At 39.0% G+C, this 22,151-nt stretch overlaps 1 protein-coding gene across 8 annotated transcripts in view; it reads right to left on the bottom strand.

The window, feature by feature from the left end:
- USP6NL (USP6 N-terminal like) overlaps positions 1–22,151 on the bottom strand; it is a 229,874-nt gene that overhangs the window by 30,827 nt on the left and 176,896 nt on the right. For 7 of the 8 annotated variants that reach the window (XM_019460816.2, XM_019460815.2, XM_019460817.2 and 4 more), the window contains 8 exons: positions 21,609–21,689; positions 14,122–14,229; positions 8,638–8,747; positions 6,415–6,463; positions 4,769–4,889; positions 1,566–1,660; positions 624–689; positions 430–529 (listed from right to left, as the gene is read on the bottom strand). In XM_019460816.2, the coding sequence (XP_019316361.2) occupies positions 430–529; positions 624–689; positions 1,566–1,660; positions 4,769–4,889; positions 6,415–6,463; positions 8,638–8,747; positions 14,122–14,229; positions 21,609–21,689 (730 nt within the window). Of the gene's footprint in view, positions 1–429; positions 530–623; positions 690–1,565; positions 1,661–4,768; positions 4,890–6,414; positions 6,464–8,637; positions 8,748–14,121; positions 14,230–14,889; positions 15,006–21,608; positions 21,690–22,151 lie in introns of those variants that run through there. The other variant, XM_019460820.2, reaches the window with a different exon arrangement.

The following is a 22,151-nucleotide window of genomic DNA, read 5'->3' as shown; positions in this document are numbered from 1 at the left end:
GATGAAAGAAACAATGATGGAAAATGTCCTCTCTCTAGACCTTTGAACTAAGGGCCTGGTCTCTTTGGTCTCTCTCGTCTCTGATTACAAACCTGAGATTCAGAATGATGAAAGGAATAAGGGAACAAAACTTGGCTGGAATAATATTAATAGTGAAATCGGGACACTGTGTTCCACTGCTTCAGTGTGAAAATGAAACTGAAACAGAAAAACAAATCAAAGACCTCTGTAATGTAATCAGCTACTAGTCATGTGACAGAACCAAGGAAAGCCAATTACCAACCAAACATGACTTCTTCATGAACTTTCAAGAAATGTTTTAATCCACCACAAAAAGAAAAGGAATTTGAAACTGGGTGGGGAATGAGAAATCAGAGTTAAATCAAGCCTTGATTTTCGTGAAATCCTTATACTTAAACATTTTCTTACTTTTGTGTAATTTTAAGATTGTATAAGACATAGCGGTAAGAACTCGTTCTCCTTCAAAGATGTAGATATCCCATATTCTGAGGTTTAGTGTAAAGGGAGTCTATAATTAAAAACAAAACAGAGATAAGATTAACAGCTCACCCCTCATCTGGTATTTATAATTTTATGATTGGGTTTTGTAAACAAATACTCACACGATCAAGGAAACATTGAAAAAACCATTTCATTGTGTAAAAACTTGTGTAGATTTCTTGAGAATCCTGAAAAAAACAAAGACTTCAAATTTCTGGATTGCAGCAAATGAAATATGACAATCTAATACTAAAAGTTAGGAAGGCTGTTGGGAGGTAGCTGTCAAAACTAAACATAAAACCGTTTCATTCCAAATCTTTCTCATGCTAGAGTATTTCTAGTTTTTTTCTCTTCTTGCTTCCTCTCTTTCTCCCTCAATTTCACTTTTGGAAATCACCTTAAGAATAAATCCTTCGCATACAGGATTGTAATACATTTTGATTCTCTAGAACACATTTTACCGTGAACTATCTCTGCTTCACTAACTCATCGTGTTTTATAGTAGAGTATATATATGGCTCACTAAGGATGTCTGTATGAGCCTTAAAGTAAAAAGCCTCCAAAGTTACAGAGAAATCATATATCTTTAAAAACTATATTATTTGTATATATCATCTGCAAAGAAGTGATTTGATTCTATGAGTTAGGGCTGTGATGGTTCATCAGTACTCAATTTCACAAATGTTGGGCGTTTGGGTGGCTCAAGTCAGTTGAGTGTCTGACTTTGGCTCAGGTCATGATCTCGCGGCTCATGAGTTCAAGGCCCGTGTCGGGCTCTGTGATGAAAGCTTGGAGCCTGGAGCCTGCTTCAGATTCTGGGTCTCCCTCTCTTTCTTCCCCTCCCCCACTCACACTCTGTCTCTCTCTCCTTCAAAAATAAACATAAACAACAATTAAATTTCACAAATCTCATGCTCTTCAAACACCTGGCAATGACAAGTGCATAGGAAAGGAACTGGACAACACTGCAAATCAATCAAGTAATTGGGACCAAAGGCTGCACTCAATTCCTCTAGCTTCATTCCTGGTATAAGTGGGTGTAAGTCAAAGTCATATCTACCTACCAAGTGTTGCTTAAGCTTGGATAGAAATTTATTCAGTATTTTTTCATGATGTTCTTGAAATCTCAAGAGTTTAGGAAAACCTTGAACAAAAAAGCCTAGAATATAAACATAAAAACAGTTTTTCATAAACAGTAACAACAAAAACCCTCTTTTAAAATACAACACATTGTTTTCATTTTTAACTGTCAGCAACAACAAAAATCCAGGAGTTAGTGAGATATTTGTCCTCCCCACCAAGGAAATAATCGTGTATGAGCTCTGGGTAATGAAACTTGTGGTCTAGTAGTTGTTTGCCAGAGATCTCTTATAACCTTGTAAAAATATAAAAGAGGCCAATATTTCTGAATTAAAAGGGAAACTTAGAAATTAAGAAAAGATGAAAAATGAACTGAAGCCATTTATCAGGATTATCTGTTCTCTTAAAGTATCTTAAAGCATATCTTAAATGTGCAAATTTTTTAAAATTTCTTTTTTTTAAATTTTACGTAAAATCAAGTTAGTTAACATATGGTGTAACAACGGTTTCAGGAGTAGAATTTAGTGATTCATCACTTACATACAACACCCAGTGCTCATCCCAACAAGTGCCTCATTACAGCCCCTCACCCACATAGCCCATCAACCACCCGATACCCCTCGAGGAACCCTTAGTTTGCTCTCTGGATTTAAGCATCCCTTGGGGTTTAAATGTACAAATTTTTTATAGGTTATTCTAGTCTTAAGGACTTATCATTTTATTTTACTGTCAATATCCTACATAACAAACATTACTTTTTTCAGTCTTACTCTAACAACTTCATTAATATTGTGCTTCCAAAGTTTTTATCATTTTTAATCCTTTCTGTAAGTGATATTTGACATCATCTAAGACATTCTGGCACTATATGATCAACATTCTATCTAACGTTGTAGTTCATCCCATCTGATTATACAATATAATCTGTAAGATTTCTAGGAAGTAACAAATCGTAAATGGTGAATTAGTACTGATTTTGTGTATTTATCTCATGGAACCCTACATGTATGTTTATTTACAAGTTTCCTTTCAGATATTCTACACAATGCATTAGAAAGGAAGTATCCTCAACAGATGCATCATTTCTCCCATTAGTTATTTCCAGTCTGGGCTTTCTGTAACTTTGAAGGATGTTAATAGCTGTGCTCTGTTTTTAAAAAAGAATCCAGAGGAAGGACCTTGTGTTATAGGAACGCTTGTTGCATATTCATGATACATAAGAGCTTCCTAATGCTACTAACATGTTTTATAAACTAAAGAAACTTTGTTTAGCTCTGTCTGCCAGACTTAGTTGATCTTAGAGTCCACCTTTTTTTTTCCCCCCCAGAGAACATCTGTTTCCAAAAATTAAAACTGTGTTCCTCCAAGAACGCAAGAGACATGCTTTTGGGAAACACTGCTTTATAATCTTTGGGGAAGGACTATTTCTTAACTAATTTTCAGTTTTCTGAGGTATTTGTAAATATTTCCAGAGATAGAGATTCTATGCCTCCCATAGTAACATTTTCCAGGGAAATTAGGTCATAAAAAAAAAAAAAAATCTATATCTGTGCCACTTTCCTGGTCAATTTGATAAGAATGGGAATTGGAAGAATTTCAAGAAAAGGTCTCATTTTGAAAAAGGCAATGCCCCTCGGTAATAAACACTAGCTCAAGGATGCTAAGATAGCTAACATTTCTTCACTTATTAGTGATATCCCGCATTTGGTGTTTTAAAATCTCATATTCTTCAGCCCTCACTTTATTCTATACATTTCTAAGTGACATCACTATCATACAGGATTTGCAAAGAACCGAGGCAACCTTTAGTTATAAAATTCCATCTGCAGACCTAGAAGCAAATATCTTTAAGTATAAACTTACCCACGATAATGACCTAAGCTGCACAATAAATGCAAACGTTAGGATAGTAAGAATGTTACTTTACAGATTAGACTGGTGACAACTGCTGAAAGTAAGCTATCGGGTATGTTTGAAAGAAAGGACTTCCCTGAACTTGGGCAGTCTTCCACGTGATTACATACTCCTGAGTATGCCTCTGCACATGCCTCTGCACTTCAGCACAGAGGAGCAACGCCAGTCAAAATAAAGATGGATAAGGGACAGTTGTTTCTCTTCTAGATGCCTTTTCAAATGACTGTGTGTTGGATGGCAGTTCAAAATGCTGTATCTTACCTCTTACTTTTGGAGTCTACTGATGGGATACAAAGTGTCCAGAAACAGTTATCAGCAGTAGAAGTAGTAATAGTAGTCATTAAAAAAAAAAAAAAAAATTCCCTAGGAAAACTGAGGGAGATGGCCGCATGCACACGCGTGCACACACACACACACCACAAAATACCTCCATAGAAACCACATGGTAAGAACGTGAGATTTAATAAGCTATAGTCATAATTCTGAAAATGTTAAAATATCACTTTCAACATGTGGCAGGTTCCTCACCACATCAAGCTTACTCACAAATGGAACTTAGATGATCCATTTCTTAGAGGGATTCATGTCAAAAATGTTTTTAATTTGGTATTATCATGGATGGCACTGGGAACATAATTTTGCATTATATGGGCAAATGGCACTTTTACTTCCAAGAGAAGTTGCAATCCAAACTCTCCAAAATCTCTTGTATATGCTTGGCAGATTTAGGAAAAAGGTTATTAAAAACAATCTTCTAACCTGAGAACCAAAAACTCATGCAAGTTTTGAGGTATTAAATAACAAAGTACCCGCAGCATGTCATCAGCAGCCTTTTACTGTAAAATGGAATCAATTTTATGGCTACAAGAAGCAAAGCACACATCTCACTGAAATGAGAACTGCGTGACAGTCTGAAAGTTCTGGTCAAAAGGCATCTTTTATTTCTCCCGGTAACACAGCTCTTCCTAAACTCCTCCAAACCTAAATTAGCTTCTTCTGACTGGGGGCAAGTGAGGAGAGAATTTCAGAATGCCAACAGTATACCTTGAGGCAAACACAACAGAGATAAACGTGAACAGAAATGTTTAGCAAAGTTCAATAAAGAAGGAGGAAATAAGAAATGACTCACAAACACTAATCACCTGAACAAACTCCCAGACATTAATTTTTTGTCCTTAACCCTAACAAGCATTTCCCAGTTTGACTTTGTTTTAATTTACCTTTTTCTCCCTTCCCTGTTTATTGTTTTGTGTAAACTCTGGGGTTTTCTTACCATGCATGGCATGTTTGGGGCCTGAGAATAGTTTGACCAGGGCCCAGAAGGCATCTTCTTCATTCATATACATAAGGAGCAAAGCTGTGATCTGGCTCATCCCCTGACAGTATCCAACTTCCTGAAGACAAATGAGAACAAAGAAACTGGGGGTTTTAAGATCAAATCACATGGATATACACATATAAAAACCTGCCCTACAAAATAATCAGAAAATGCTTAAACACATTAAAGAATCGGCAATTCTACAGATAAAGACTACAATTTTTACAACACTGAACTATATGCTATAAAAGAATAAATTTGTATTCAAGAATGAATGTAGAAGTGTGGACAAAGTCTAAAGCTGCATGTATTTTTATTATCTCCTATTCAATACCATTATACCTTCTGTAAAGAGTGCTAGGTTTATTTTTCCTTTGTATGTATGATTCTCAGTTCAATACTCCCCCTCTTTGTTCAAATGCTGGCAAATTTCTCTCCTCCTACAGTTTCCAGATTGCTGTCTCTTTTCCTCTGGATTTCCAGGCCTTTATATAGACACATTTTGGGATACCCAACCAGTCTCTGTCCCTTCTCTGAGAATTGCCTACTCTCCCCATACTCCCTGCTTACGATGGGGCCTTAGGGCTTCATGTTTGTGCCACATGAACCAAAGCTGCTGGAGTAGAAGAGGTCACCTGACCCCAGGGGAACAGTTAATTGGCTGCACTGACTAATCCCATACTCTCTCCAGGAGATCTGTAATCAGATGGTGGAATGCAATTTGAAAGAATGGTCATGTCGACCATTCTGTGGGTGCTATTTTAGCCATGGGAAAAGTGAAAAGTAGGCAAAGAAAGGAATCTGGACAGAGACAGTGGGACAAACAGTTTACAGAGATAATCAGAGCTACCACATTGCCTCAGAGTGGAAAAGACAGAGAGTATAGCTCTTTTCTCAGTGAAGTCTTCTCACTCTCACTGTCCAGCTCCAAATTCCATGAGGCCCAACCACTGCTTCATTTCTATGAAATGGCCTTTAATAAACTCTTTAACTTGTCCTAGCTTGAACTTTCTCATAACTGAAACGCTTTACTATAATAGAAATTACACACTCAAGGTTCAAGGTTGTCCTCCTTAGAACCCAGTCAACAAGCATTTATTTAACATCCACATTAGGTTCAACACTAATTTATCTTTCCCCAAATTATTATCTTCCCCTGAGTTATAAATACGTTAAGAACAACATGTTCCATTACCAAAAAGTTTACTTTTAGCCTGCTCCTGGGCTTGGCAAGTAGGTCCATACCCTGAAAGGCAACCTCGGTCCCAGGGGTGGTGAGGAATGTTCAAGGGTCAAGCAAAAATTAATCTGCCCACTGACTCCCTAAACTTCTAGCCCTGCTCATTCTCAGCGCTACTGTGTAAAATAAAAACAAGACAAACAACATCACAAAACAACAAAACAATCCAGAGAAAGAGGGGAAAACGAGAGATTCACTGGCATGCGGTGGTTTTTCCCACTTCAAAGTGGCTCTGTTCTAAGACCCCAGGGTCACCAGAGGAGCCTTGAAAAGACCCACAGAGGCAGGGAGAGCCCCAAGAGTTCCTCCAGTTCCTCAGAATACAGCCCAAAGAGCTGTGGGTGGGTGTGCTCCAACTTACCGTGTTATAAATAGAATATGCAGCAAGAACATGGAATAGGGACTGTTGCCTAGAGAAAAGAGAATTTATATTAAACACAATTTACTTATTTCACCTATTTTTAAAAACACAAACTTAAACAAATAAACAGTTTGCCTCAAAACAGATAATCCAGACAAAATCACTGTTGTAATAAAGAAATGACCCCCAGCTCAAATGTGAACGATAATCTATACAGTCTAAATTCAAGGTTAGAGGACATTCATTCTGATAAAATTGACACCAAAAATCACAAAGGCTTCACAATCTCTCAAACTTGTTGCCATCCTTCACTGAACTATTCTCACTACAAAATCAACCACATGGGAGCAGCCAGCTTCACACAACTATGGAGGCCTTGCGAAGCCTGTTACAGTGCCAGCTCAGTACAATACCGTGCAGGGCTGGGGCCACATCACGTGGGAAGCTGTATGTGCTCTCAATAAGCCCCCACTACATGGTGCTGTCTGTCCCACAGCCAGGAACTGGGTTCCAAGATTCAAGCGGCAGAAATGGGGATGGCTCAACCCACTATGATCCCTAGTAGTCCACTAGCAAAATGTTTGCTTCCCATCCCATCAGCCTTACGCGCTGCTGGTCTAGGAGTGATCCCACTGAACTGGTAGTTGAGATTGCCACCCAGCCACTTTGGGCTCCTCAAGCCTCTGAGTCACCAGGCGAAGGAGGCTGACTGTACTGGTTGGAGGGGTTGATCCTGGTTACTAAGGAGAAACTGAGTTGCTACTACATAATGGATGTAAGGAAGACTATGTCCAGAACACAGGAGAATACTTAGGAGGTCTCTTAGTATAACCAAACCTTGCGATTGAAGTCAATGGAAAAATACAGCAATCTAATTCAGGCAGGACGGCTAATGGTCCAGAATTAACAGTTAGGTCATCCCACCAGGTAGAGAACCACTACCAGCTGAGGTATTTGCAGAGGACAAAGGGAATATGAAATGTGTAGTGGCACCCAGCCACCACCACGTGCCCAGCCACAGAAATGACGGTTATCACTGTTCTGAGCGTTTCTTATTTTGGCATGAATGTGTGTGTGTGTGTGTGTGTGTGTGTGTGTGTACATAAATATATACATTTTAAAATATTTTTGTTTTCCTCCTTCCTTTTCCCTTTTCACCTAATGTATTAGCTATATTAGATATATTAATAATAATTAACTTTGTATCGCAGTATTTAGGTTTTAGAATATCAAAGCAGAAGAGTAACCATCACCGAAGACTTTGCATCCTCTTGTGGGGTAAGGACTAGCATAGTTTCAGTCCTAGGCAAAATCGCGTTAGGCAAAAGTATGGCCTTGTATTTATCTGTATTCGGAAACTGAGTCGACAAAGATACACGGTCACAGTCAGCTTTATGTGTCACCTTGGTTAGGCTACAACTCCCAGTTATTCAAAAGCTAACCTAGGTGTTATTGAAAGAAGGTATTTGGTAGATGCGATTACAATCTATAATCAGCTGACTTTAAGTAGGGGCAATTGTCCTAGATAGTCTGGCTGGGCCTGATTCAATCGGTTGAAAGGTTTTAAGAGCGATGTGAGGCTTCCCTGGAGCAGCTCTTTCTGTGGAAAGCAGCCCGGCTTGTGCTCACGAGTGCCAGCCTGTCCTTTCTGATGGCCTGCCTCCCCATCAGGGGACGTGCCTCGCCAGCCCCCGCTACTGTATAAACCAACTCCTCTCAATAAATCTCTGAATACACACCTCTCACCAGGTTTCTGTTTCTTTTGTTGAACTCTACCTGATCCTGAGGTCAACAAAACTATCCCTCTCGTTCATAAACGGTAGTACTCATTCATTCATCCATTCCTCTTTTTTTGTTTCAGCTATGCTTTGGGGTCAAATTTATAGGGATCTATCTGTCACTGACATGGTTCTCAAAAAGTAACACAATCTCAAATTTCTTTACTAAGATTGTAATAAAAGTAGCTACTGTATTTTTAACCCTTCTTGGATCATAAAATGATTCCTTACCAACTGTATGGCATCTACTATATCAAAGGTTAAAAAATTTCAGTTAACCTAGATCCTAAGTTTCATACAACACAGACCAAACGAGCTTAAGCTTTTAGGACATACATCAAAATTATAGTTCATATAAGACATTCTATTTACTCATGTTTTAAGTTAATGAAGACTTTAGTAAACACTATTTATAAATGCCATTTATATTTCAAACTTTACTTACTTAACACCATAACGGTCTCTAAACATAATATGGTCCCTAAATGTGCGGTTGACGTCAAGGTCTATTTGTCTGATGTCAGGTGAACAGCCCCGTGCTCTGTGCTTTAATTTCTGAAGAGAAAAAAGAGGGGAAGAAAGCATGTTTTTATGGAAATCAGTTGTTGAAAATAATTCTCATTAAAATAATAAATCAAAACATAATTCTCATTTAAAAGCTGTTTTCGTTTAGGAAGACCACGCCCATGGCTCACCAATGAAGCCCATGGCTCACCAATGAATATGAAAAGGCACACAATGAAGAGCGTCCCTCCCACCCATCCCCCCCACCCTCTCCCGACTCGGGTCTCCCTCACACCCATCCTCTCCTCTTCCCACCACCTTCTCTCATTCATCTTAACCATACAGATTTTAATTCTGAAGGAAGAACTTCTCCGAGTTTGCACTGCTCAGACTACGCAAAAGCACTTCACAGCTGGGCCACGCAGTCCATTATGAGTTCTTGTTGCTTTCCAGCACAGTGTTTTTGTTTTCCTTCAAGCTAATCACTGCCTTCTTTCTTGAGTTGCTTCATTTTCTGTTTGCTTGCTGCTAATCCAATCCCAAACTCACTCGAAGCCGCACTGATCTCCTCTGGTGCTGTTGCCGGGGAAAAGGTACTCTCCCATTTCCACTTCTTGCGGGTGTTCTGCCACAGCCTCCTGTCCAGCTCCAGCTTTGGGCTCCCGGACCTCAGGATGTGCTGCACAGCCGGGGTGTGGGGTGTCCCTTTCACCCTCAGCTGGGCCATCCTTCGCTTGGGTCCCCTGTTTCCTGGGTCTCACATCTTCTTTCTTGGTTTATTCCCTTGTCCTGGAGGGGCACATCCTCCAGTAGCTCCTGTGGAGGGTGTACGGAAGGTAAATTTTTTTGAAACTCTGAATGTCTGATAATTCTACCTCCTTACTTAACTGTCTGGCTGTTTTAGAATTCTAAGCTGGAAACTACTTCTGCTCAAAAGGCACTGCCTTTACTGTCTTCTAGAGCTTCCGGTGTTGCAACTCTAATTCTGGTTTCTTTGTATGAAATCTTTTTCTCTCTAGAAGCTTGTAAGCAATTTTCTCTCCACATTCTGAAACTTTACATTTCTGTGCTTGATTTGTATCTATTTTTATCCACGGGGTTGGGCACTTGACAGATCTTTTCAATCTTAACAACTCGGACTCCCATCTCTCAGTTCTGAGTAATTTCTTCAGTAACTCCTGTGTCGATTTCCTCAAACCTTCCTGCCGCATTCCCATTTTCTCTTTCTGGAACTCTTGCTATCACAGTGTGGGATCTCCTGGGCTGTCATTTAATCTTCTTATATTTTCTCTATTACTTTCCATCTCTTTGACTTTATCATCTTTCTGGAAAACTCCTTCAATTGTTATTCTCAAACTTCCCTAAAATCTTTCAGTTCTATTTTGATTTTTTGTAATTAATAACTCTCTGTTGTTCTCAAAGTTTCCTTTTAATAGCATCCTGTACTTGCTTTATGGATGTAACATCTATTTCAATCCCTCTGAAGATATCTGTGATGGGTTGTTTTTTTTTTTTAAGTTTTCTTCTTGCTGTATCGTCTGTTTCTTACAAGTTTTTTTTTCCATTTGTTCTCGTTTGTCTTTCATGTTAGCTCCTTTCCTCAAATGAACAGAGGTATTTCGTCGTCTGCTTCTATTTAAAAGTACAACACTAGAAGCTGATGGAAAGCTCTGTGTGCGGAGGTGGGGCTTCACCACCGTGTCCTCACTGTAGAGTGACGTGGCTGGGCAGCTTCACTGGGGGGTCCCCCTGAAGCCAGTACGTCTGGGTGTATTTTCTGGGGCTGGGCAGGTCTCCCAGAGAAGTGTCTTCTGGGCTCCTGCCAGGAAGCCAAGCACGTGGCTGCCAACGTTCAGGGAGTACAGGGGGAGAGGCTGGGACGCCCCTAGTGCAGGACATGTACTCTTCCGTGCCCTGGTCACAGCGGCCCCACCCTCCGCAACGTGTGTGTCCTCTCCAGTCCAGAGGCCTCTGGTTCACTCTCTCCAAACAGTAGACCTCAGCCTTGAGCCAGGGCTGCAGAGGGACCTCGGGGGTCTCACTGCTTCTGCCACCGGACTCTGAACCGCTTCCACTGTTTTCAGCTTCCCTTCCACTCCCAGAGGTACCTGGAGTTGGCAACTACCAAGCCTTCTGGAGACTCTGAGATATAAATCAGGTTGCGTCTCCCATCTCCCACAGCCAGCCTAGGATTTCATTTTCCCGGGTCTGCTAAGTTTATTAAATGTTTGTCTGAATTCTGGTTTCCAAAAATTGGCAGCATTCTCTCTTCCATTTTCATATTCCTTGCGGGCTTGCTTTTTCAAAAACTGCTGTCAATTTAGTGGCATTTCAGGGAGGAAGGGAGCTACGTGAATATATTTAATCTCCCAAGTTTAACTAGATAAGAGATTAAAATTTATACTAATCTATACTTAACCATGCTTAAGTATAATTAAGCATCTACATACGCTATTATAACTGACTCATTTACCATGTACTGGTGTATATATCTATATCTATCTATATCTGTCTTAACTCCAACGAACACATATAAAAACACAACTGCTAATTCTCGACTTCAGCTAAAAGTAGAAAGAAGTAGGCTATCCGGAATATGAGTGTATGTGTTAAGTGTTTCATGACTATGTGTACTCTTGGGTTCTGAGGCAGGAGCTTGGAGAATGGCAGTTTCTGTAGCTTTTAAAATCATGATGAGTAACCATGGTCTACTTCAAAGTCCTAAATACAGAGGAAGATATTTACAGTACTGTATTAGAATCACATGACCACTAAAATGTTATTGTATACTATCACTGATAAAAGTTGATACCAAAATTTAGTTCAAAAATGATAATCTGTTCATATTTGTTCTTTATTTTTTTTTAAGGTAATGGGCAAGTAAAGAGGTTTCAATTATCATTCTACAGGCCTCCTGGCAAAAACTGAGAAGTCTAAAGACAGAAAGAAATGTTTGATAGGACATGATAAAATAGTTCAAAGGCAGAAAAACACCCAAATATGTCTGTAGTATTACTTTCTCTATAGGACAAGGAAATGCAACATAAAAAGGCCTCAAGACAGAAGCAAATCCCAGTTAAGTAGTAAAAAAAAGTAACGGGTCAGAAAGATGATGTCATTGCCTGTTTACACACAAGAGTACAGAATACAGGAAATCAAGCATATTTCTTACCTCAGTGCAAGGAGGGAAAGCAGCTTCTTGGTTATCTCTGGGACTGGGTGGCTGAGACCCAGGAGTGTCAACAATAATACAAAACACACATTTCATTTCAAAGAAATCGGATCTAATGACCCTATAAACCTGAAGGTGGAAGAACGGCAGAAAGCATTTATGTGCAAACTCGGGATATCCCTGTGTGTTGGGCCAACAAGATTATGACGCCTGTAGGTGAGGCTGAGAAGGCCCTAGGTGAGGCAGTTAACCGCGACGGACTGAACCGCCGGCCGTGAGACCGATCACGGACACAAGAGAGGCGGATGACACTGAGGTGCAACTAAAAGAATAGGAGGAAGTGGTAGACAAGAGCGCCAGCTCAGGAGCCAGGGACCATCTCACCCACCTGAGAAAAATCTCAGCAGTTCGACTCCTAGTGAAGTTCCAACCTGAAGAGGGCAGTTCACACCATCTTTGGAGAAGGGAGAGTAGGAAGGAATGGGAAAGGAAGAAGATCAAGTAATGATGCCGGGAAAACTCAGAGTCAAAAGAGGAACTGATGGCAGTGTTCGAAAGGGATGGAAGTACTGACGGGCCAGTCATTTCCTCTGTGGTTGCTATCGTACAACTGGCACGTACTGAATGGATCTCTCGTGTGAACCAGTGCCCGGATCATTTTATGCCACAGAGAAAACATCTAAAAGCACTGAAAGCACCGTGCTGCTACCAGTACCTGTGCTGGGTCGAACAGGGCCCCCTCCCCAAATTCACATCTATCCAGAACCTGGAAATGTGACCTGATTTGGGGACTAGGGTCTTTGCAAATGTCATCAAGTTAAGATGAGACCATCCTGGATTAGGATGGACCCCAATTCCAGTACCTGGCGTCCTTATCAGGTGGGACACACAGATGTGCACAGGGAGAAGGCCACGTGAAGACGAGGCGGAGACGAGGGATGTGGCTGCGGGCCCAGGCGTGCCCGGGGGGCACCGGCAATCCCCGCAGCGAGGAGGGGGCAGGAAGGAGTGTCCCCGAGCCTGAAGAGAAACCCTGGGCCCACCAACACCCTGACGTCAGACTTCTCTCCTCCCGAAGTGAGACAGAAGACACTGCCGCTGTGCTGAGCCACTCAGTTTGTGGCACTCTGTGGCAGCCCAAGGAAACGAATGGAGCAGGCGAAGGAAGAGGAACTGTGTTCTCTCATTAACTCAACCAAAATTTAATGAGCACTACTACGTAGCCAGGCACACTGTTCTAGGGGCTGGGGTTACATTCTGTATGTTTTCTCAGACATCACTTTCAATACTGGCTCTAAAACTGTGGTACTAAAAGCAAATTATCTTATCAACAGGCTAAAATAATTTGAAACTCTAAAATCCTAAGACATAAACCCATAGTCCGGGTAGGGCCCAAATAGCAAATTTAAAAAATGTTTCAGACACACAAAATAAGTAACTCTTTAAAATTAACCATTTTTTTTTCTTTCATCTTGATAAAATTTTACACACACACACACACACACACACACACACACACACACTATATGAAAAAGAAAAGAAAGTATCAAGAGTATTCCAAAGCTCCCTTTATGATTGGTACTGGGTTTAAATTATAAATAATTTTTCTGTTAGCCATTGTATTCTACTTTAATTTATTCCATTTATTTACATTTTCTGAGGAATATATTTCAGAATGATTTTTAGGTATGTTTCCTATTCCTTTCAAACACTGATATAAAAGGTAGGTTTAGAAAGGGTATTGAAGGAATGACTAGACAAATTTAACACATTAGCTAGTTTAAGGGAAGTGTTACTCATCACGGAGTCAAAAGTTGGACTTTTTATTAATAAATAACAAAACTGGGAAATACCTACTAATCTTGGAGGCAAACTTTTTTCTCATGCCCAGAAGCAAACAGTCAAGCACACACAGGCAGCTGTTGAATAACGGTAGTCCCACAGCCGTCTTCCCACCATGTCCATGAGGGGGAACCATAGATCTCTTTAGTGACACCACACTGCCAGAGGGCAGCTGCGATGAGGGGTTAGTCCGTTTTCCTCACGAATATGCCCCAACACTGATCATTTCAAGTACACGAAAAGCACTTGATACTGACCGACTGATATAGAAAATAACATGTTCTTAGAAAACTCAATGTACTGTAATTTTAATATAACTTCAAATGACATGAATATCTTACATCACCTTGAAAGCAAAAGGAAATGGGTTTTACTTTTCAATTTCAAAACAAGTTAGCTGTAGATACTCACACTATAAAGGTCTCTTGTTTCTTCTTTCATTTTAGGGATCTCCAGAAGTAGAGCCCAGACTTCACCTCTGAGCTGGAGTGGGATTCCTTTGTAAATTCTCCTATGAAACTTATTAAAAGAAACATAAATTGAAGGTTACAAATGACCAAATCTTAGATTGATCCCTCAAATCAAACTAATTAATATCTGTCAGTCCTTTGTTTTCAAAGTATCCATGACAAATGATACATTTTGACATGGCACACTTGGATCCTATCATCTCTCCTCTTTGGATAGTGATGGAGACATACACAGAAAGAAGTCACAAGTAAGAAGGTGGTAATATGACTAGTACATTTCAGTATTTTCATGCCATTACAAAGGCACCCCTCATACAAAATGAAAGCATAATCAGTGCTCTTTTTTAAGGTGTGAACACGATTTACACATTCCCTGTTGATATAATTAACTAGTTATGTACTTTCTTCCTTTTCCCCCGTTCGTCTAAAAGGCTCCAAATAACAAAAAGGTCGCCTTGTCCCACAAGTGTTTTCATGGCGTGTAAATACTGGAACCCCCAATATCTTTTCCTGCAGCAACCCCTCTCTGGGGCTCTCCAGAATGTGTCAACATAACATATCCTGTTATCTTCGGCTAACTCCACCCTCAATTTTCAGTTCTCTCCCTGACTCCTGGCCTCCCTGTCTCTCCCTTCCAACCCACCACCCCCCCTCCCTGCCTCTCCCTTTCCCTCTCCTCTTTTCAATTTTGGTAGCTCTTCAGGAATACCTTGCCATCACCTTTGAACGAAATGAAGAATAAATCATCAGCTTCATCAACTCTTTGGGTCCTTGTACACTTCTATCACTCTACGAATCTTAAGACTGTATACACTTCTCCATCTTCTTGAGATTGTCTCTTTTTTTTCCTCAAGGCTAATTATTCAAAATAACATACAAATCTATTGTGGTCATTACAAAGTTGTGCATAATAAAACCTGAAACTTTAAAGTAAATGTCCAAACAAGGAAATGATTAAACAAATTGTGGCAGAAATCTTAAGGAGTAAGGTAAGAATAGGTACATAATTACCTTTACGATCAAAATAATCTATGTTAATAGTATGGCTAAGAAAATAAGATGTAAGTTCTAACTGAAATGCTGACAAGTTATGAACTAATAAGCAGAGTTTCAACTCCTACTACATACTACCTAGTTTTGGGAAACTAATGCTTTAGTAACAAAGTCATGATGTAGCTTTATGAAACCGATTGCATGGTTTAAAATGAGTAACACTGTAGAACTTTTATTGTGAAACAGCGAATGTTATGAAGTTGATTCATTAGGCAAATTCCGTATGTAATTTCAGCTTTGTTCTCCTGGTATGAACACGCTACGCCTCAAATGTGAAATTTCAGCAGATAGTGACTAGAATCATCCATGTGCTAACTCACACAGTCACTCTAACCGCAAGCATATACATATGGAAAGATTTTGTGTAAACTAGACTCTGCTACTTGGAGCTTTCCCAGGTACTGAACATTAACCACCATTAACTGTAAACTGGGTGTGGTTTAAAAGAACAGTGAATTTAAGATTTACTTTCCTAAAGAAAGTGTGCCATCTACATTCATTCCAAAGCTGTAATATGTATTATTACACTTTTTAAAGGAGTACCACCCACTAAAAGTATTTTCAAATTATCTGCTACATTTGTGAAGATGCTGTACTGTAAGCATCAGGTATGAATATCAGAAGGTGTGGAAATTACTGCAAATGTGAAAAGGAAAATTTCAATAGTCAAGTGGAAGATGATGGCAGGTAAACAGTAACTTCGGTGGACTCGAATCTCCATTAGGCTGATGTTTTCAATGAATAAAAAAATAAGAGTTCCTACATGTATTTCTCAAACTACATGACCTGAAAAGACTTTAGACATTATTTTACTGTTTTCATTCAATTCTGTATTCAACAACTATATATAAATGTCCATTTTTCGTCTTACAGTAAATCTAAAATTAAAACAAAAAAGACAGCTTGATTTCTTCCTTTCAAGACAGATGGCTTTTCTCTCTTATTGTACTGATCACATTCTCCAGTATAATGCTAAACAGCAAGGGATGAGAGTAAATATCATGTCTTCTTACTGATCTTGGGGGAAAAAAATTTACTCTTTCACCATGACAGTCTGATGTCAGCAACAGTTTTGTAGACGCCCTTGATCGTGTCAGAGAAGTTTCCTTGCATTCTGACTTAACTGAGAGTTTTTATCAGGAATGGATGTTTGATTTGTTAAATGCCTTTTCTACACCTATTCAGATGAAGTGTTTTTTCTTTTTTTTTAGTTTTTTAATATATGTTGAATTACTTGAACTGATGTTCAGATGCTAAACTAACTTTGTATTCCTCAGATAAACCCCATTTGGTCATGATTTGATGTGCTAAAAAAAAAAAAAAAATCAAGGGATGATTATATCAAGAAGAAATAAGAGAGACACTTCAGGTTAGAAAGAAAAAAATTAATGATCCCAATGCTACTCCAGAATTAAAATGAAAAACGAGGCATAACTTTTACTGAGCATTTACTATGTCCAGGAAACTATTTTAAGTTATTTATAGATGTTTCTCCCATTTAATCACAACAACAACTGTTATTATCCCAATTTTCTAGGTGGTGATAGTGAATCACAAAGAAGATAAATAATATGCCCAAGACACACACAAGATATCACCGCCTTTTAGTAAAAGATAATGATTTTACATTTTATAAAAAACAAAGACCATCTTTCCAAGACCACAATGCATGTAGCTAGTAGCCACCGTTCCGCTCAAGTGAATTTACTAAGATACATGGATCAGAAAATATTAAAGAAATCCAAGAGCAGAAAGCATTAAAATGATGATAGTGAAACTGTACTTAAAAGGTAAGCATAACATACAGAGTTCTCACCTCGCCATGTCATACACCTGAAACGAACCTAACATTGTATGTCAGCTACACTTCAATTAAAAAGCTCAAAAGAAATATAAAAAGGGATGCATCTGGAATTCAAGCTTTAGGAGGTAATGAAGTAAAGCATGTAAACAAAGTCACATATATCAGGAAAAATTACATTATGAGACCCTAAAATAAATAAACTGTGCTTATTGTTTTTCAAATACTTGCACTGTTACATCACAGACTGACATTATGGCAACATATTTTTTTCATCACAAATTTTCAACTATCATAGAAATTTTGGAAATTTTGTAAAACAAAGTAGGAATTATATCAAGTACAACAGTTACTAATAAAATTTGCTTATTCTCCAGAACGGTAGCCCAGTTCACATTTGTTGAGAATCTTTTAACTGGCAAAGTAGTATCTCGTACTGGCTCTAACAGTCTGTAAAGGAGGCAAAGCAAGTGCATCTCCCCTTTAAATGCTGGGAGACCAGGGCCCAGAGAAATGGGTGCTGAGGTCAAAGAACTTCATCTTCTTACTCCTACTTCAGGCCACTTCCGGCAAATCACACTGCCTCGTAAGAGATCACAGCTTTCAATTAAGTAGTAGACTTCAGCACAAGGTGATAGCTGTGCGTTCCAATTCATAAATGAGTATCGTTCATTCTAAAAAGAAACTTTGTAGTGACTGCCTGCTTTGTGGCCAACACTCACTAGGTACTATGGCTATGAACGTGAAAAAGTTCCTCGGAACTCAGTGGGTAGCAGTGAAAATAATCATGTAAACAGATAATTATAGCATCAGCTGGCACTCCTTTATTATCGAATAAAGTCACATCTAGTACTTGCTACAGAGCTGTCACACCCTGATGGGAGATGTTGTGACAGAGACAGACTCAGAGGGGGCCAGGGTGGGAAAAGGAGAATGGTAGGCATGCAGGGGTGGTTAGTCGTCATGTCAAAGGGAAAACCAGAAAAAGTTTAGGAATAAAGGTGTTGAGGTGAGGGCAGTGAATCTGCTGTGGTGGTCACTTCTTATCGGTCCCGCAACAGTGGCTCTCATCTTGAGACTGTATCAGAGATACCGTAACGGAGGAAGGGAGGCATGAACTGTACATGACAGAGTTAGGAAGATCAATACTGAAGGAGACACAGAGATGTGCCAGGAAGGGGAAATGTGGGTGGAGATGACGGGGAGGAGTATAATCAATCAAATAACAATAACAACTTTAATAATAAAAGTTACGCTACCATTTTCAGATTATTTATTAGGAGGCAGCATATGTGTTTCTATATCAACTTATTTCTTACAATATTATCACGTTCCTAAAGAGGGAGGTACTATTATCATCCCCGTTTCATGGATGAGAAAATTAAGGTGCAGAAAAGTAAAGTAACTAACTCTAAGTCCTAAAACTAATAAACTAATCAACTAAAGAACTGAAATTCAGTTAGTCCAACTTCAGAAACCACAGTTTTAACAACCACGATTTAGAGTGTCTATATGTTGGATGTAAACAACATTTTAATATTCCAATTTGAAAAGTACTACCTTTAAAACTGTTAGAAATTTATTTAATGGATATGATACATCAAACCTTAAAGAAAAAATAAAGTAAGGTTCCCTGAAATCTACTTTGCTTCCAGTATCTTTGTTTCCTTGCCAACACAATCAAGTAGGCTATTTCAGTCACACAAATCCTTTTAAAAATCCATCAACTGAAAAACAACCCATCAACTGACTTAACATGTTCAATACTTCTTTCTAACCTTAGTGGTTTGAAAATAGTGATGAATGTGCCGATCCACATCATCATGGCGGCCAGTGAGTCAACTTTTCAGCCCACCAAACATGGCTCAGTTTGGGGGACGTGCAAAACCGCAAGTGTATACCATGAAACCGAAGCTCACTCTGCTTGTCTCTTTACTGCCTCTCCATTTTCTTTCAGCTTCCCTGCTCCATTAGCGCCTTCATCTCTGCCTCCAGAGAGGCAGGAGTCCCTCAGGTCCGGATCTAAAAATGTTATTTGTTTTTCTTTTAAGTTTATTCACTGATTTTGAGAGGGACAGAGGGAGGGGTAGATAGAGGGAGAGAGAGAATCCGAAGCAGGTTCTATGCTGTCAGTGCGGCGCGATCCGTGATACCACGACCCGAGCTGAGATCAAGAGTCAAGCGCTTACACGACTGAGTCACCCAGGAGCCCCTGGATCTAAAACAGCTTTAAACCATACACAAGGCCCTACTGCATCTTATAACCGTGTTCTACTTCCTCTGACCTTTTGCTGACAAACACCAATAGGAAAAGCCAACATAGAAGATGATACAACAAATGAACCGTTGAGTCTGGACGTGGTATCTCCTGCTTGCGACTAACAAGCTGTGTGACCTTGAGGAATTTATTTATAAACTTTGTGCCTCCATTTTCCCATTGTACAATAAAATGCTAATGTAAGGTCCATTCAATTATTTGACTTTAAAAAAATAACAAGTGTATCTTTCGTAGGTACTCAGCTGTGACACAACTTAGACACAATTACATCACAACTAATTACATCGTAATGTCTCCACTTAACAGAGATAACTTTGGGGCACCTGGGTGGCTCAGTCGTCGTCCGACTCTTGATACGGGCTCAGGGCTGATCTTGCGGTTGTGGGATTGAGCCCCATGTCAGACTCCCTGCTCAGCTTGGGATTCTCTCTCTCTCTCACTCTCTCCCTCCCCTGCTCATGCTCACTTGCTCTCTCTGAAAACAAATAAACTTAAAAAAAAAAAAAAACCAGAGATAACTGCATTTAGTAGACTATATTTTTAAAACCCAATACTATTTAACACTGGCACAGTGAAAATGGAGAGACAGTGTTCACGCTGAGAACACACAAGCAACACAAACAACCTGAATGGAAAGTCTTCCATTAAAGCTTGGATTCTTAACAACTCCATCCAATATTCTCTATCACAACTGTATTTTTCCTTCAAGATATTTTTAGAAATTTCTTCGTATTACCATTACATAAGTAAGGAATCTGTGGAGAGAAAACGTATACCTCCTCTTGGAAGAGAAGAAAAATACGTGTTTTTTTTTTTTTTTGCCTCAGTACAATTTAAAACTAGGTATGAACTGAAAGCAGCGATTCTTTTAAGAAGGTACATTTTGTTTCACATCAAATTGGACCATATATATCATCAAATAGTTCCAGCATTATAGCTGTGGGAAAGGGCTTTAAAATTACACATCAAAGGAAACAGTTCTGTTAAAATCTCTCTTCCTGGGAACTACATTAGCCAGAGTTGCTGTCAGAATAATAGCCTAGTAGAATTGCTTATTTTTACACAGGCTTACATACTTTCATAGATACATGTATACTAAAGAAGAACATTAAGCCGTATAATTCTACAAATATTTTGCAGGACTGAATGGGAGATGAAAGGTAGGTGCCGTGTGTCAACATGTACCCTGTCATCACCACTTGAGCAATCTTTCCACAAGGACATGAGGTAAAGTAGGTGCCAACTTTGGGCCAGTATGAGCGACAGCATGATAAGGAACAAGGGCACAGATGTTATACCTCACATTCTACTCGAAACTGATTCCTCTCAGAAAACATCTTTGAGTTCCAACCTAATACTAAAGCAACAGTTAATAAAATCAACAATCCCAAAATGAACTTACACCTGATGAAAATAAAATAATAAAAGAGTCTAAGAGACTTTAAATAAGGGTATTTAGGATGCTCAAAAAGAAAAGGGACATTAGTCCTGTGAGATGCCCTATGACAAAAAGATTTCCACCATCTAATAAGTTTCACTCAATTTAAGGTCCCTCAAGGTGTGGTCCCCCTACCACATGTTATAATAAAGACTCTGAGGAGTGCTGTAATAAAGGACTTAACTTTGCTTAACTTTGGCTCGTTCTGATATCCCCAACTTTATTTAACCAGAGAGCCCTTTTCTCATTAAAAAACCAGAGAGCCCTTTTCTCTACCACCATGAATTTCACAGCTTCCCAATGCATAAAGACTTTTGTGAGGAGACTGGGGGTGATACTAAATAGATGTGTGTGTTGTTTTAATTGGTTTAAAACTTAGCACCAACCGTACAGGGCAAAAAGATTTCAGGGGAGATTTGCTAGAAGCTTTTGAAAAGGAGATTGCTCCTGCTTCAGGGAAAGCTTTGAGAGGCCAGCCCTCTTCCTGAGCAGTGTGACATGTGGATATGAAGCCTGGAACTACTGCAATGATTTTGATCACACAGGGGAGCCAACCTCAAGATAAAGCTGACAGTGCAGAAGTCAGAGAAGAGAGAGGGAAAGAAACTAAGTCATAGGCAACGCAATGGAGAGTCTGAAGCAAATCACTCCTGAAACCATCCTACCTCTACACTGTCCAGTGCATTCTCTTAACTAGACATTCTGTTACAACATAAATACTCCTAATTTACTAAATTAAGTTATAGTGAAATTTTTAACAAGAATATGAATACTCCTATCATTTAAGAAAAGCTTTTATTAGGAAAATCCACATTCAATTTGTATAGTATCAGATAGAAATAACATTATTTTAATTACCTTTTCAGTGTTCTTATATTTTTCCCATCCTTTTAGCATTTTCAACCACTTAGTCGTTCTTTCAATTTCCAGTTGTTTTTGCTAAAATGAAATTGAAATCCAATGTTACTGTTTAACGCTTCTGTACTTACAAATTACCAAAAAAATTACAAGATAAAAAAAATGCTGCTTAACAATGACAAAAACTACCAAAAAAGTTAAACTCTTAGATAGCAAATATACTTTCTAACTCTAAGAAGTTAGATAATTGATTATAGTTGTAGCAATAGTATCCCATAGCTAAAGACAGGTAAAGAGAAAGGAATCGTTTAAATTTTCCAATGCTTTTAAATTAATTGCTGAAAATACTATGTATTCTACAAAACTAAACCAAAAGGACACTTTTAGTTACTTTGCAATATGTTTTATGCAGCCACAACAACAACTACAACAAAAAGACCTTCAAAATTCAGTTCTCCTCTGTTACATTTTACTGAATTCTAACTAATGTTTTCAGTGACCAAGATGATTCTTTAAAGGAGAACCGGGTATTTATGTGTGGAG

Source organism: Panthera pardus, unplaced genomic scaffold, assembly GCF_024362965.1.
Source record: "Panthera pardus isolate Hobbes unplaced genomic scaffold, ASM2436296v1 HiC_scaffold_6, whole genome shotgun sequence".
NCBI classification, from domain to species: Eukaryota; Metazoa; Chordata; class Mammalia; order Carnivora; family Felidae; genus Panthera; species Panthera pardus.
The sequence above is the reverse complement of the archived record's forward strand: the minus strand, read 5'-3'. Positions and strand labels throughout refer to the sequence as shown.